The 17,372-nt window shown below is 43.6% G+C and overlaps 1 protein-coding gene across 3 annotated transcripts in view; it reads left to right on the top strand.

The window, feature by feature from the left end:
- Positions 1-17,372, top strand: part of exoc6b (exocyst complex component 6B) — a 133,224-nt gene that overhangs the window by 63,196 nt on the left and 52,656 nt on the right. For all 3 annotated transcript variants that reach the window (XM_039821573.1, XM_039821572.1, XM_039821570.1), the window contains 7 exons: positions 504-575; positions 2,196-2,293; positions 3,235-3,340; positions 3,588-3,697; positions 13,221-13,332; positions 15,655-15,789; positions 16,052-16,240. In XM_039821573.1, coding sequence (XP_039677507.1) covers positions 504-575; positions 2,196-2,293; positions 3,235-3,340; positions 3,588-3,697; positions 13,221-13,332; positions 15,655-15,789; positions 16,052-16,240 — 822 coding nt within the window. The remainder of the gene's footprint in view (positions 1-503; positions 576-2,195; positions 2,294-3,234; positions 3,341-3,587; positions 3,698-13,220; positions 13,333-15,654; positions 15,790-16,051; positions 16,241-17,372) is intronic.

Below are 17,372 nucleotides of genomic sequence, written 5' to 3'. Positions count from 1 at the left end.
GCTGGAGCACACAATAAATAACACCCAAAAAAACTTAAGGACAAAACTTGCGAAAGAGGTCCAACTAAAATCATTAGATCTGAAAAAACGTCTTTTAGTTTAATTCATTCAGCTGAGGTGCTGCCCAAAATGGCTCGAGTGCCAAGAACTTTTGCTTTCAAAATTTTGAGCAAAATTGAAATTTGGAACATCAAACACTGAATTCTGGGGAGTTTTCTGCAACAATGTGGGCCTTTTCTGCATCCGGTTATGGTGCAAATGTCTTTATTTATGTAAAGGAAATTAGAATTGTTTTTTGGGGTGGGTTGCACTGGCCAGTTTTGGTCATTTTGGCGGGGGGGAGGGGGGTTGTAACTCACTCCTACATGGCTGCATCTGAACTTTATAATGGCGGGGGAAAAACCCTCACAATGTGCAATTTATTTTCAGCATTGACGAGACTTTATTACCATAAATACCGTAACAGCTGTCGTGCACTCTGACCCACTCCTCTGACTCCGCAGTCGTACTGTGACAACCCTGACCTGGTGCTGGATCTGAAGAACCTCATTGTCCTGTTTGCTGATACACTGCAGGTATGTATGTCTGTATGTGTGCGTGCGTGTGATTAATTGTACACTGTGACGAATGGAAAGGATTGCCATCCCAGCAGGCCATGTTAACATCATGCTGTATGAAATAACAGGTTTTTTTTCTTTCAATTTAGTTTTTTCTTTAACTTTGTTCTTCTATCCAGTCGTCTCGGCGTAAGCTATTTGACTCTAGGGGCCCATGAAACTGGTTTTAAAGCATGTTTCGTAGTTTTATAAAAGGACGGCTGCCGATCTCTAAAGAAAGACTTTTTATTCTTATTTCGACCTTTTCAGAAGTATAAGTCAGTCATCTGATGTCAGTTTGCTCTCCGTGCATTTATTCTCCACAGTATATGTATGAACTGACCTGGATGGATTGAGTGTGATGGATGAGGAGGGTGGGGGAGGGGTGGGGGGGTGGCGGGATGAAGGAGAGATGGAGAGGATGTGGGTACAAACCGGACGGGAGTAGAAACATTCAGAGAGGAGTGCGAGAGAACGAAGGGGGGGGAAGTGATGAGTGGATGGTTACGATGCTCCAAAGTCCTTCGCGTGAAGTGATGAGGTGCCACCGAATGGCTGACTTCACCCAGTCTAAAGAACATCACTAAATGTGTATTCCACTATTTTATTTTAAGACGTTTTTTGTTATTTCGTCCACTTCCTATAGTTAATAGTAGCTTCAGAAACAAACAATAATAATCTCTGCTCAAAGAAAATAACTTTCCCACCCACGTATTTTGCAGACTTAGGAAGAAATATTTTGTCTATTTATCTGCCAGGGTTTTTCCTGACTCTGAATGGGCCTTTTTTTGGGGGGGGGCGGGACTATACACGACAGTAAGCATGATCGGTCCGCGTACAGTAAAGTCAATGATGTCTGTGTTACCTAATTTGACAGAAATCTGTATGCATTTGCAGTTATTGTCCCAACACAAACCAGAGTGTATAAAGAGTAGTGTCCCACTTGGAGGTGTAAAAGGTTTAGCCTTCATCATGTCCTCCTTGCTCATCTATGGCCGCTTTCTCATGAACTCCAGACATTATGCAGAGTTTCCCTTTCGCAGTTCACGTCAGACGTTTTCTCATCCCCTGGAAATACTCTGTTTGGTTTAGGCGGGAGGTGGCGCCTGGGTAGGAGGCAGGACATGACGCGGGTTACACCACGGTTATGTCATGGAGCCGGCGTCTCTTTCCATTCCTTGAATTTGTCTGTCGATTTCGACATCGGCCTTCACAGACAGAAGTTCCCGAATCTCGTCGTCTCTTCAGCCAGACATTTTTGTTGTCCTCTTCGTGTGAACGACCCTTCTTCTTCGTCACCCTCAGATGTTTGTTTTTCTTTGGGTTTCGCGCCAGCCGCGCGATTAGAAAACGTCATCCGCACGCCCACACCCGCTCGCTGTGAATTCTCCAAACAATGGCCTGCTTCCGTTCACACGTGGGCTCCATCGGACGTTAGGCAACAGGCTTTTGTAATGGCGCGCCGGCAGGGTGAAGTTGCGTTGTCACTTACAGCTCCGCCGGGGTCACGTTTAGAGAAGTTCAAGGGCTCACGTTGGCACGTTGAGGTGCATCTGGACACTTGACCGGTTGCGTTTTTGGTTCCTCCTTCTCCCGCAGGGTTATGGTTTCCCAGTGTCGCAGCTGTTTGACATGCTGCTGGAGATGAGGGAGCAGTACGGCGAAATCCTGCTCAAGAAATGGAACGTCACCTTCAGGTACTTTTTTTTTTTCACTTTCAGGATTACTGAGAGATCACCCACCTTTTGCTGCAGGACGTGTTACAGAGTGTGTGCTGCACTGACCTGCCCCTTTCTAGTCATAAGGTCATGTAGTTTGTGGGACGACTACTACTACTACTACTAACACACACACACACACACACACACACACACACACACACACACACACACACACACAAACACACACACCCCAGCGTTGGTTTGTGAGAAACGTCCTGGTTTTTGAAGTTTTACGACCAGCTGGAGAGAGGAAGTGTTTTAAAGCAAACGTCCGGAACATTCTCTACCCTTCAGAATGGGTAATACCCTCACAAGATTGTGGGTGTGTGTGTGTGTGTGTGTGTGTGTGTGTGTGTGTGTGTGTGGGCTTACATGCCATTGTTTCACCATCGCTTTTGTCCAATGACACCAGTGGGACTTGCAGCGAGAACGGACAAACAAACACATATCCCTCTCTCTCTCTTTCACGCACGCGCACGCACGCACACACACACACACACACACACACACACAACCACACACACACACACACACACACACTGGGGAAGCCACAGGAATGTTGTGTTGTATTGTTGGAGAGGGAGCGCTCTCCGGTTCACGGCCTCTCCATGGAACGTTGGAACGTCCGAACTCTGGAGCGCCAACAAGAAGTGGGGGGTGGTGAAAGAGGGGAGGGTGGTTTAAAAAAAAAAAAAAAACTTCAAGCATTAGAATGACCCCCAATGGGATGGTTGTGTATTTGTGTGTGTGTGTGTATATATGTGTGTGTATATATGTATGTGTGTGTGTGTGTGAAGCTGATGGCATCTCACTCATTCCTTTTGATGTATTTTGAATTGTCTTAAAATAGAAGATAGGAAATGATTTACCTGTGATTTATTTATTTATTTTTTTTTTCATCCCCCTCTCATATGCAGGCAGGTGTTGGACCAGGACAACTTCAGCCCAATCCCAGTCTCAACCGAGCAGGAGTACAAACACTACACTTCCCAGTTTCCCCTGCAGGACCCCGAACTGGACAAGGTAAAGAAGTGAAAGAGAGATGGAATGAAAGTGAGAGGGCGAGAGCAGATGAATGGCAGGATCAGGACACTTCAAAATGGAACAAGCGAGCAAATAAAGACAAAGGAAAACCTCTTCGGAGTAGTTTCAGTTGAGTCTTTCATTTGGAAGATCCCCTAGAAATAAACTCTGAAATATGAAGTAAAAATATGAAAAAAAAAAAAAAAAAAAAGAACTCCCTCAATCCTTTTTTTTTTTTTTGCTGCAGCTTCCCTTCCCCAAGAAGCTTCCCTTCTCCGAGTTTGTGCCAAAAGTCTACTGCCAGCTCAAAGAGTTCATCTACGCGTGTCTGAAATACTCCGAAGACCTGCATCTCAGGTACACTGGCACACGAAATGATTGCCTTTCATTTGTCCACCGTAATACTTGCTTGCCTCCCCAAAAAAATAATTTTCTCCCATCACTTTACACACACACACACACACACACACACACACACACACACACACACACACTAGGGGTGGGAATCACCAGAGGCTTCACGATACGATATCATCACGATACTTATGTCACGATACGATATTATTGCGATTTTAAACATATTGCAATATTCTGCAATATATTGCAATGTTTTACCTTTTTTCCAACTTCAAATTCTTCCCAACTTCAAATGATGTCCCCAAAGGAACATTTTGTCAACATTTGTTTTATCTAAAAAGATAAATTTCTCTCTGTTCATCTCACTTCAATTTTATTGCTGCAAAATGGGATTGTCAAGCAGACAAACTGACCAAAACATATATCATAAAAGATCGATACTTGGCGTCTGTGTATCGATACAGTATTGCCATGAAAAATATTGCGATACTATGCTGTATCGATTTTTTCCCCCACCCCTAACACACACACACACACACAGTCGGATACGGCAGACTTTCCTCTGTCGATTCTTTCCATTCTGACCCAGGGATCTCTGTCTCGTTAGAGTTGGCCCTGTACGCGGACACACACATGTATACACACACACCACAACTTAGCAATCAAGCCCAGCTTCTGTTCCATGTTCTGTCGAGGTTAAATGTTGACTGTGTGTGTGTGTGTGTGTGTGTGTGTGTGTGTGTGTGTTGTTTACCGTTGATGGAAGAATTAACCAAAACAATGCAGCCACTTTTCTATGGAGGAGACAAGCAATCAGGAAACAACTTCCGCTGTCCAGGAGGATCCCACAGAGCTGGGATTCAGCCACAGACACACACACACACACACACACACACCACACACACACACACACCACACACACACACACACACACACACACACACACACACACACAGGTACACATACATGAAGACGTGGGCTCACATACGTGTACATGAACACACACAGGAAACGGGAACTGCATTATGTAAACTTACAAAGAAGCAAACGCTTTCATGCACATTGTGCAGTAAAACGTTCCGTTTGATACGTGTTATTAGTGTCAAGCTCTGATTTGGTTGTTGGTTTCAAACTAAATAGCACTTTCCTTTATGAATGCTCATATTTATTTTAATTTTTTTTGTGTTTGTGTGTGTGTGCATTTTGTATTCAGTGTCTGCATGCTCAATAGTGTCCCCTCCATTGCCATCTGGACGTGTGTGTGTGTGTGTGTGTGTGTGTGTGTGTGTGTGTGTGTGTGTGTGTGTGTGTGTGTGTGTGTGTGTGTGTGTGTGTGTGTGTGTGTGTGTGTGTGTGTGTGTGTGTGTGTGTGTGTGTGTGTGTGTGGATTCTCCGTGGGGGCTGGGAACCAGGGAGGTACCATTGATCCGTGACCGGCGGAAGAAAGGAGGCAAGAGGAGGAGTGATTGGGGGGGGGAAAAAAACAAAAAGTTGTCTAATTAAAGGGAAGAATTTGGAAAATAGAAAAAAGAGAAGGGATGAAAAGAAAGACACTAAGTGTGTATGTGGTTGTGTGTGTTCGGACACCTACTTTGGCATGGTTGGATGTGAAGCGCTGGCCAACCAATTTAATCAAAACCTGCGTTTCAAAATGGGAACGCTGGTCCCAGTAACAGATTAATTCTACAGTGAAGTAGAGCGGCCGTGCTATAGATTATTATTATTTTTTTTTCTTTTTCCTTACCGCACAAATCAGTGAAGCCATTCAAACCGTCGCCTTAACCGCCATAATAAGTCATTTAAATCCTATATTATGAAATAGTTCCTAAATAAACTCCTCAAATCCATTTACGATACAACTTTATTGTCAGCCAGGGCTGAAATTCTTTTTGCATCCCTGGGCAGCTCATATAAAAAAAAAAAAAGAAGACATAGACACACATACAGACATACATAAGATGAAGAACACCAAAGGACATACATGGAACATTACCACAAATGACATGAACACCCAAGTAAGGAAACAAAGCATACATGTATAACAGAAAATGACATGGACCTGACACAGGGTGAAAAGAGGAGCTGCAACAATGTGCGGTACTACAACAACAAATATGGTGTTTTTTTGAAAATGTAAACCATGTAAACCTATATTGATACAATCTCACATTACAATTATCAACCTGAAAATGAGCATAATATGGCCACTTTAATGTCCACCTTTGTTCCAGAATTGTCATTGAGAGTTTGTCATCGACTTTGCTGCCGGCCATTACACATGTATTAATTCTTTGTTTAAAAACACATAATTCTTTGCACTACAAATAAAAACCGGGGGTAATAAGCTGGACTTTGTGGTGGGCGGGACAGGCTCAACGCGAAGCCCACGAAGCAAGCTTTACACTCGTCGTTCTTTCTTTATCCTGCGAGTTGCCTCTCTGACAGATTCTGTATTGATAAACAAGACCCTAAAATAAAAACATACACAAACAATTAAAAGCATAAGTGGAAATCCAGTAGGAAACGGCCACAGCTCATAAAAGATATGAATAAGGTCATTAGTAATTGCGTAAAACAAATCCCAAAGCTAGTTTAAAGTGTTTCCTTGCACTGAAATACATTTTGGGCCGCGCTGCCGCAATCGCGCGCAGGTAAAACAAGCCACTAAGACGCGTGCGCGCTACCTGTCGTGGTAATAAACATGACAAAATAATTATTTTAGCAAAAGTCCATCTGGACAAACACAAATGTCCAGGCAGAATGGTTGTCTCTCCGCTCTCTTGCCGACCAGACAGCACTAATCGCTCTTCTCAATCAGAGTAATGACTCCACTATTTGACCCGGCTTGATTTCTTACGGTGCTGCACACCCTCGCTATCTGGTTACCGCGGTGGCGGCCGCCTTCCTGCGCCCGCTTCAAAGAGGCGCCCACAGATGCACGGGTCCGGAAGCAGACGGGATGATGGAGCAGGATTGCGGCCATTGATCCCTCGGAACTCTGACCTTAACCTCTGCTCCCACTTCTGATTCAGCGGAAGGGGAGTGTGTGTGCGTGTGTGTGCGTGTGTGTGCGTGTGTGTGTGTGTGCGTGTGTGTGTGTGCATGTTTAGCTACTTTTGTACTTCAAGTGTGTACCTTGTGCGTTGCTTTTCTACCTCCGCGCGTGCATTTTTGTTTTGCTGTGCAATTGTTTGAGCGGGTCGTAGGTGTTTTGAGCCATGCCAGCTAGGAATAGCAATGTTTCTCTACAAAAGTTTTTTTTTTTTTTTTTCTTCAGTATTTCTGAGTGTTTTTAACTCATTGCATGCTTTTTGTAGAACAAGATGGCCTCTTTATTTAGCCTACTCTGTTCCTGTGCGAATCCACGCCTCAGTCTTTGGTAGAATTATAAGGTATGGAAGCGCTCAAAATGAAGAAACCCACTTCCCTTTAACCCTTGTGTTGACTTCATACATTGACCCGTTTTTTCAATATTTGTTTTATATCAGAAAATCTGGGACGTAGAAATAAACGCTGAAAATGTGTAGAAGAAAAATTTAACAATTTAAAATGATGGAAAAAGCAAAAACAAAGGCGTCAAAAACGTCGAAAAAAGTGTTTTTTTTCCAAGGTTGATGGGAAGACAACACAAGGGCTAAGGAGGGATACAAAGTATTTTGAAAGCGTTTGCTTCTACCTTCAAGGCCCCCACACACACACACACACACACACACACACACACACAAAACACACACACACACACAACACACACACACACAAAACACACACACACACGTAGTAATTTACATCCAGAAGCAGACATAAACAATATCATTTGAGTTGCTTATGTTGCTGATGATCTCGTTTGTTTTTCTTTTTTGTTTATTGCTTATAAGTACTATTTTGTAGTAGGACTCTGATGAAGATGTAACTATGCATCGAAACGTTAGTCACTGTTATGCACCTTAAGAAATAAAATCATCAAGTAGAAGACATCCGTGTTGCACCGGCAATTTTTGCTATTTATTCTGTTGTGTCCTGCCTTGGTTGCACCGGATTGTTGTGGTCTGCAGAAGCGCAGAGAACTCCCCCTTTTTTCCTTAAGTACTATTTTGTATTTGTATCTTTTTATTTGTATATATATATATATTTTTTTCATTATTCATTTGTCTTTTTATTTTTAACATATTAAAAAAAATGTACTAAACTAAACCTCACTTTAGATCTGACAGAGAATTGGGCGCCTGGTTGGCTCACCTGGTGGAGCGGGCGAGAGAATGAGTGTAGGTTTGGCAGAGGCTGCGGTGATGAAGGCCGCTCAGCTGTGTAATGTTTCAGGAGAAACAGGACATGAGGTGATGCTGGCATGAACCATTTTTTTTTTTTTTTGGGATAGACATCAACAACCTGGAGCCTCGAGGTAGAAAAACTGGCCCGGTAGACGCACGTTTGCTGGTTTACATCCTGGACCAGCCGGCTGCCACAGACGCGGCCCGCAGGCCACACACTCCACCCCGAACTTCTGTCCGTCCCGCGCTAGAAGACTGTGGGTGTGAACGTGTCGAGCTGTGAAAATGAAAGCAGGGTGTTGCTGAGAGAGAGCATGCACGCACGCTCAGCCAGCAGCGTTCGAGGCAAAGACGGGGAAAGAAAACAGAGGGGAACCGCGGATGGAAGTGAAAACACTCCTCGGCTGCGTTTCCCACACAAGCGAAGACAATCCGGCAATTCAAAATCCAAATGGCATATGTCGATCTCGATCGGGCCGTTTTGATCACAAACACCAGCGGAGGTCCAGCGTGCCAAAGTGCTGCCGAAAGCCGGTTTGTTGTAGCCTGGCTCCCTGTTCCCATTAATCACAGGCGTCACATTTAGTTTTTGCAGTTGGCTCGGTGTTAAACCAATCGCAGAAATCCAAAACGCACACGCGCAGGCACATCCTTGTGTCTGACGCGGGCTTTTAGATCGGGGCTAAGGCCTCATCCTGCGATTTGGCGATGCTGTTACCTTTCATAATGACGATCCGAATGTAATTTAAGAAATGTCTCGGCCCTTCCAGCTTGTCGGGTGGTGTGATGTCATCGGTAGTTTGTCAGTCGAGGTGTAAGGGCGGCAACATTTTGCACCGAAAGTTGTTAATTTGAATGGAATTGTTGTCGGAGGGTTCTCAGCGATAAAGTAAATCTTCACTTAGCTTTTGTGTTGAGTTGAACTTTTATGACCAAGTTGACACTTACAACTTGACGTTCCACTTCCGGGATTGCTCCGGTGCCGCCGGAAGTTCCGCTGGATGAGCTTTTCGGCTGGATGTCCGTCACCTTCCATGTCCAATCTGAGTTTTCTGTCGCACGACTAAAACAACTTTTGAACGTACGCACGTTCCACCCAAACAAGCTCCTTCCCGAGGCTATTTTGCAGAGGCCCCGAGGCTCCGTGCGGCGCCCAGCCTATGACGATTATGATTGGTTTAAAGAAATGCCAATATGGGTGCCCGGATAGCTCAGTTGGTAGAGCGGGCACCCATATACTCTCTCTCCCCTTTCGTGTCTTCAGCTGTCCTGTCAAATAAAGGCCTAAAAATGGCCAAAAAATAATCTAAAAGAGAGGAAAAAAAAGTTATGCCAATAAACCAGAGCACGTTTTTCTCCTATCCTGGAATGTTGTGTGGACTAGCCAGACCCTCCTCCGCAGCGCTGTGGAGGAAGGTCTGGCAATGCTATGACCAAGTTAACAACTTAAAATGGAGGAATCCAATATATTAGTTGTATAACACCCATTTTTTTTTCCTGCAGAATACTGGGTTTTCTCTAGGTTTTTTTAGAGGCGCGTTGCTTCGTCTTCAGCATTGAAAATCCTGTGCCGCGTCAGTGTTACAAACAAAAAAAAATACAAAAAAACAACACAGAAACAAGTGCCGCCCTGACACATACAATGGCAGCTGTCAATGTTTAAAAAAATAAAAAATAAAATGCTAACCTCGACCGATAACGTTACGATTGCCGATATATTTCGTGTATCCCTACGCTGCAACAAGCAACTGCTACTGTGGCTCCGATGCGTAAAGAATTGGTCCGTTTTCTGGTAACATTTGTCAGCGAATCGGTTTAAAATAGTTCATTTTAGTGTCATTTCTGTTGTAATGTGAGCTGTAACACTGGTCCCCCGTGTTGGAAACCTTATACACTTGTGTTGACCCATTTGGATGGGAGGTTGACTGAAAGCTTTGCTTTCAGGAAGTCTTTAGCATGTTTATGAACGGACTCCCTTTTTTCTTTTAATGAAGCTAGACCTGCTTCCAATTTCTACTAACTTCTGCATACATAACCCCATCATTTATTTATTATTTTGCTCCTACTTTAAAGTCACCCTCTCCTCTCTTTCATAAGGTTTCAGTCACTTTATTTCAATTAGCGAGCAGCTGCAGAGGCAAACCGCAGCGACATTTAGCGTGTCGCCGTTTCGGTGACAAATGAATGTCGAAAGTCGTGCTAAGGAGCAATTTGAGGGCGAGAGAAAAGTATGAGTGGAACTTTTATTTGCCTGCCATTATATACATACTTAGACCCACGCGCTTGCAGCAACTGCACACACAGATAGAAACGGCAAGTATGCTCAATCCATCTTCCAAAAACCAACCAACACACACACACACACACACACGCACAGACGCACCGAGAGTGTACTTGGCTGCCAACTCGATGACCACAGTTGATTTCTATTGTGTGTGGGGACAGCGCTACGTAGCACGGTCGCTGCGCCACACTCCAATGAGAACACAGTGTGTGTGTGTTTGCTCTTAAACACTGTCCAGAGTTTGTTTCGTGGTTAACAGTACGTGCATACCTGTGGCTTCCTGGCTCAGTGCGCTCTAACCTCTCACTATTTTCACCGATGACTGATTTCTTTTTTTTTTTTTTTTTTATCATTGTTGTTGCTCTGTGTATTTTTAGGAAATACCTCTGCATGTCTCCATCCATTCCTCACTGTGCTGTAAACATGCCTGCACTGAAGGCACTTGGCTTTCTTTTGACAGCATCAACCACTGCGTATTTATTTTGACTGATGGCGGCATAAATACAAGGAAATTCAATCCAAATTGTGTGTGTGTGTGTGTGTGTGTGTGTGTGTGTGTGTGTGTGTGTGTGTGTGTGTGTGTGTGTGTGTGTGTGTGTGTGTGTGTGTGCGCACGCAGAGTACACTAGCATACGATGACTTTTTGCCACTCTCCACACACACACACACACATTTTTGCCCACTCTGCACTTCTGCCGCTCCAGGAATTTTTCCCCCCCTGCTCCAAATTGTTGGAACGTTTTTAGGATTCCTCTGCTTTTTTGGAAACAACGTGAGTTTGGAATTCCAGAGCTCGCTTTCCCTCAGGCGACACTGTGTGTGTGTGTGTGTGTGTGTGTGTGTGTGTGTGTGTGTGTGTGTGTGTGTGTGTGTGTGTGTGTGTGTGTGTGTGTGTGTGTGTGTGTGTGTGTGTGTGTGTGTGTGTGTGTGTGTGTGTGTGTGTGTGTGTGTGTGTGTGTGTGTGTTTAGGTTGAGTTCCAGCCACAGATAATTTACTGATTTGGTTGGAATGTGTTTGTTACCCACAGGGCTCTGGACTCGAACACACACACACACACACACACACACATGCAAAACACAGATTCTTCTTCATCGTCCCGCAGCGGGAGAAAGTGGTCGCTTTTGTTTCCGCTGACTTTCTCTGCCTGTGTGATGTGTGTTAGACCTCCTCTGACCTTTTCTGTGTGTGTGTGTGTGTGCGTTTGCTATCGAACTAAAATGGAAGGAGTCTCCGTGTGTCGGTTTTCGCAACGACCGTTCATCCGATCGGCTTCACACTCGGTGGGGGTGTTGCTGAGCACCCGACGGAGCGCAGTGTTGAGGGCGAGCTCTTAAGCTCTACGGGACATGTACCCTATTAACCGATAGACCGCCGAACGGCAGGCTGGGTACAGCTCGCTCGACGTCGCTCGATTAGAGTACATCCACGAACAGATGCAGAAAAGAGAGACTGGAGATGTTACATTCTAGGTAGCTTTGCCAGGCCTTCCTCCACAGCGCTGCGGAGGAGGGTCTGGCTAGTCCACACAGCATTCCCGGGACGGGAGAAAAGCGTGCTCCGGTTTATCGGCATTTCTTTAAACCAATCACAATCTTCTTGGGCGGTGCTAAGCTCCGCACGGAGCCCCGGTGCCTCTGCAAAATAGCCTCTGGAAGGAACTTGTTTTGGTGGAACATGTGTACGCTCAAAAGTTGTTTTAAGTCGTGCGACAGAAAACTCCTATCCTAAAATTGGACAGATAGTCTAGCTAGCTGTCTGGATTTACCCTGCAGAGATCTGAGGAGCAGTTAACCATAGTCCTCATAAATCCACCGGACTTTAGAACGCCAACACAAAGAAAGCCAAAGCTAGCGGACATCCGGGCGAAAAGAGCGTGATCTGGCGGAGTTTTTGGCGGCACCTGAACAATCCCGGGAAGTGGAACGTCGTGGACATAGACTACATTCTAGGAAACTCAAAAACATTTCAAGCGTCAGCGACGTAGCTTTCGATGGGGTTTTGTGTATTTGTCCACTTCGGACTTCATTTGCTCCTTACCTTCTCCTGTGAGCGTGTCCGACCTCGTGTTGGAGTCAAACGGCGTGCGGACTCACGCAGGCCTCAGTTTAGCTTTTTTTTTTTTTTTGTGCAGTCTCGACGCTTCCAGGAAACCAGTTATTTAAACAGGAGACGGAGCTCAGCCAGAGAGACGCACGCTGCCATGAAAAACCTCCCTGGACTCCCAGAATTGTGCAGAAATTTGTCTGGGTTTCTTCACCAAAACATCATTCACATTTCAAACATAACAAAAAAAAAAAGAAGTATGTCAGAGATTTTGTAAGTGGGTCTGATTAGCGCCATCAAACACATGTTTTAACAGGAAATCTTAGCCCGTTTCAGGTTGAACAGCCTGCTGGCTTTCTTTATGCCTCGTTGGCTGTGCAGAGGTGTTCATTTTATGACTATTTAAAGTCTGTCGAGGACTGGGGTGGGTAAAAATGGAAGAAAAAAATAATGAATGGCTAATATCAGGACAGGAGGTACATTTTTGGATCAGTTTAACAGTTATTAACAGTCCGTGGATATTTTATTGATTTTTGAATCTGTTGAGTCTCAAATTAACTTTTTTCTTTTTTTTCAGTGGTTAAGGTTAATTATTTCCATCAGGCGATTTAAGACAATGTTGGACTTCTAATGAGCCTGACAGCTAATAACACGGTTCTCATTTGAATTGGCTGACATTAAGACTTTTTCCGAACGGAGAGTTTCGCAGACTGAGAAATTCACTTAAAATGTTTGTACTGGCTTCCAGACGCTGCCGCTCTCTGCAAGAAATCACTTCTGTACAGTCACTGATCCTCTGCCCTCGTGTGTGTGTGTGTGTGTGTGTGTGTGTGTGTGTGTGTGTGTGTGTGTGTGTGTGTGTGTGTTGTGTGTGTGTGTGTGTGTGTGTGTGTGTGTGTGTGTGTGTGTGTGTGTGTGTGTCCTCAGTTCCACGGAGGTAGACGATATGATCCGCAAGTCGACAAATGTGTTGTTGACCAGAACCCTCAGCCACTGTCTGCACTACGCCATTAAGAAGAAGAATGTCGGGCTGGCAGAGGTACTGTGTGTGTGTGAGACCAATGTGTAAAAAAATAATAATAATAATAATAATAACTCAGCTTGACGCTTGTAATAATCTCTCTCAGATGGAAGGAGCTAATGTTGTTGCACAACTTCAGTGTAACTTGAATTCACAGAAGGGTCATTCTCATCCTTTCCTGCTCATTTACTCTCACGAAAACAGACATTTCCTCTTTCCAACATGTTGCTGTCGTTGTTGTTGTTGTCGTTGTAGTAACAGTGCGGAACGGCGATCCCAAATGGTGATTTTTATTTTCCACTTGTCGTGCTCAACAAACGGCCCTAGAGACCAGACTTCTCAATTCACGAGAACGGGATGTAACGCCAAAGAGAGCGCGTCACGTCTGCACCCTTTATCAAACGGGTTCAGTTCGTTGTCAAACTCAAAATAAAATGTGCAGAATACCAAATGTCCAAACCAATAACACAAATATGTGTCTGAAATAGTAGAAATTAAACCTATGTGCTTTTATTTTATGTTATGCTACCTTTTTCCCACACAAACATGAATACATAAAATCAAATGAATGAATAAATGAAGGCATAGAGAAAGAAAAACTCTTAATATAATTGCATGATTTAAGCCATAATATCATTCAGTTACAAAATAGATTACAGAAATCAATACTTGACCAATACAATACAAAAGAATAGACCGAAACATAGGAATGGAATTGTAATATAAAGGTATTGTTGTAAGTTATTGTAAGACCTGAAAGATTGTATGCTGTATTTGCATACCTATTTTTTGTAATAATATGATATTGTGAATTAAGGGCAGGATTTAATAAGCTTCTGCCTGCTCCTTCTCAAAGTTATTATTTTTTATTATTATTTTTTGGTCTTTTTTTGGTTCTGATTGTTTGTGTTTTATTTTTGTGGTTTTAATTATTTATTTTTTTCTTTTGCAACATTGTTGATTGTTCGAGATAAATAATAAAATGAAGGAAAAAAAAATGAAGAAAAAAACCATAATGCACAGTTACACATGTACAGGTATGTATAGGAGACATTATTCTTTCATATTTAATGGTGCATTTGATTTAGTCTCTTTGGTGAGCTCATCATGAAGCTAGGTTTATGGTAGCCGCGACGTTCCCGGTACGAGGTCCAGGAGCCATAAAAATGACGTCACAACAGCTGTCGTTTCCAGCGGGAAGGCTCGGCGAGTTGTCGCAAGCGCGTCGGTCGTGCGCCTGAGAATGTTTTTAACTACGCGCACGCTGCGCACGCCGCGTTCAATATGGCCGGCTGGGAAGACTGGCCGAGCACATTCGCCTCTACAAACTGTCTGTATGATTCTTCATGTACGGTCAAATGTCAAACAGCGTTATCGATGTGTTCAGAGACACACCACAATGGGAAAAGAAGAAACATTTTGCTGAAGAGTAGAGCTGGGGCAATATATATCGATATTATGTCGATATCGTGGTATGACATTAGATATTGTCTTAGATTTTTGGATATCGTCACATCGTAAGTGTTGTCTTTGCCTGCTTTTACAGTCTGTTACAGTAAAGGGATGCAATTAATTTTTTTTTTGAACTTACCAGACTGTTTTAGCTGTTCTATTATTTGCCTTTACCCACATACTCATTATATTGACATTATCGCTGATTATCAAAAATCCCGTTTGCGAAAGCACCAACAGTCAACCTTACAATATCACTGCAAAATGAAAAAGTATTAGGTAAAAAATATCGTGATATTGGATTTTCTCCATATCGCCCAGCCCTACTGGAGAGTGTGGAAAAACATGAGAGATAATTTTGTCAAAGCTAAAAAAAAAATAAAAAAATCGGCCTCATGGACAAAAGTGTCCATGGGTAACAGTGTTACAGGCAGACAGTCATTTAGATTTGGAGATAAAGGACATTCACGTTATAATTAGAGTAGATCATTGTAATGTGGCGCGGTACATCGGTGTTTATCATGGATGTGTTTACTACTGTTGCCAGGCAGCGATATTACGAATCCCACTATGGCCACACCAAGACCCTTCAATAGCATTTATTGGCCAGATTTGTTCAGGTCCTATCCCCCGACCAATCGGCTATCCTAACCTTAACCACTTGAGGTGAAATGCCTAACCCCAACCAATCAGGCTGCTTCATAGGGCGGGTCTTGGCGTAGTGGAATTCGTAATTTTGCTACCAGGCAGCCTGCTTTCCTTTACTTCCGCTCTCCTCTACCAAGCATTGAGCCAGCCTGCTGAACCTCTCTCCGTGTTTGGAAAAAGAAAAGAAAACGTACCTTAAAGATGCCCAGCGTCACTTTCGTGTCCTGTGTTTGTATCCAGTTGGTGCAGGTGATCATAAACACCACCCACCTGGAGCAGTGCTGCCACTTCCTGGAGGAGTTCATATCAAACATCACAAATGTTCCGCCTGACACGGCAAACGCTACCAAGCTGTACGGGACCTCCACCTTTAAGGTACACCCAAGAAACTTTTCTTTTCTTCAGTATCTTTTATAATTTCTTGTTGTTTTTTTTTTTTGTCCTGGCAACGCACATACATCTTTTTTTCTCAATTATTTGTTTTGTTCTATGCACTTACCTTCTATTATTTCTTCTTTCATTTGTCACCTTCTCATTATAATAGTTATGTCAAGGTAAGGCAATGAATATGACAGACGTGCATTAATAGTTAATGAATAAACACATTCCTATGTGTCTGATCTCTGTCTTCTTGCAGGACGCTCGCCATGCGGCCGAGGAGGAGATCTACACCAACCTGAACGCCAAGATCGACCAGTTCCTGCAGCTGGCTGATTACGATTGGATGGCCGCGGGGCAGGGAGGCGGGACCTTGGAAGCCAGCGACTACCTGGTGGACCTGATCGCTTTCCTGAAGAGCACCTTCAGTGTCTTCACCAACCTGCCGGTGAGTACACACACACGCGGCACGCACACACGCTCACACACGCGCACACACACACACACAACACAAACACACACACACACACAACACACACACACACACACACACACACACACACACACACACACACACACACACACACACGTACACACGCTCACACACCCAGGTACACACACTAAAGCAAACTCAGAAGCATCTAACTGTGTGAGTGTTTGAGCATGTCTGGCTTTCTGTGTTTCAAATATCTTGAAAATCGTTCATCTGTTCTACAGTACTATATACTTGGCGGTAGGGCTGAACGATTTGGGGGAAAAATCTGCTGAAATGTTCAATATAATGATACAATGATATAGATGGATGGATAAGATAGATAAAATAGTATATTTCTTGTATTTTCTGTATGTGTGCTCTGTCCTTGTAACTCACTGCTGCAATGGTAATGTCCCAGTTTGGGATGAATAAAGTCCATCCATCTATCTAATCTTAAGGGCCCTGCTTTACCTTTCACCCTTTCTCTAAATAGAAATGTACAGTCCTGCATTCAAAGGTTTACTTCAAGTGAAAAGAGAGCACAATGTAATTAAATGTGTTTCATGTCTGTCCAAGGCGGAGCTTTCAACTCTACAATTTAATGCTGGATAGTTTAATGAATAAATATGAACGCATCATATTCTAATTGTGATATTTTGGGAGTAAAATCTGAATCTGCGACGTGACCTGGAACATTTCTTCGTCAGGAAAATGTAATGGTGCTGTGTTTTCAACAAAGTAATTCATTTCGGGGATACAATGGCTCTGGAGAAAGTCGCGAGCAGCAACACCGGGTCGGTCACTAGTACCATGAAATGGAGCACATAACAATGGCAATAAAAAACTTTTCATTACAGTTTTACTGGCCAAAATGAAGATAAAACTATTCAGCACAACGGGGTGCCCTGGTAGCTCACCTGGTATAGCGTGCGCCCCATGTACAGAGGCTCAGTCCTTACCTCAGTGGCTCAGGGTTCCAGTCTGACCAGATGTCCTGTCATTTAAAGGCCAAAATGTCCCAAAAAATGATCTTAAACAAAAACTATTCAGCGCAAAATGCATACTGTGTGTGTGTGTGTGTGTGTGTGTGTGTGTGTGTGATATA

This window comes from Perca fluviatilis, chromosome 14 (genome assembly GCF_010015445.1).
Source record: "Perca fluviatilis chromosome 14, GENO_Pfluv_1.0, whole genome shotgun sequence".
NCBI lineage: Eukaryota > Metazoa > Chordata > Actinopteri > Perciformes > Percidae > Perca > Perca fluviatilis.
This window is presented reverse-complemented; position numbering and strand designations above follow the sequence as displayed.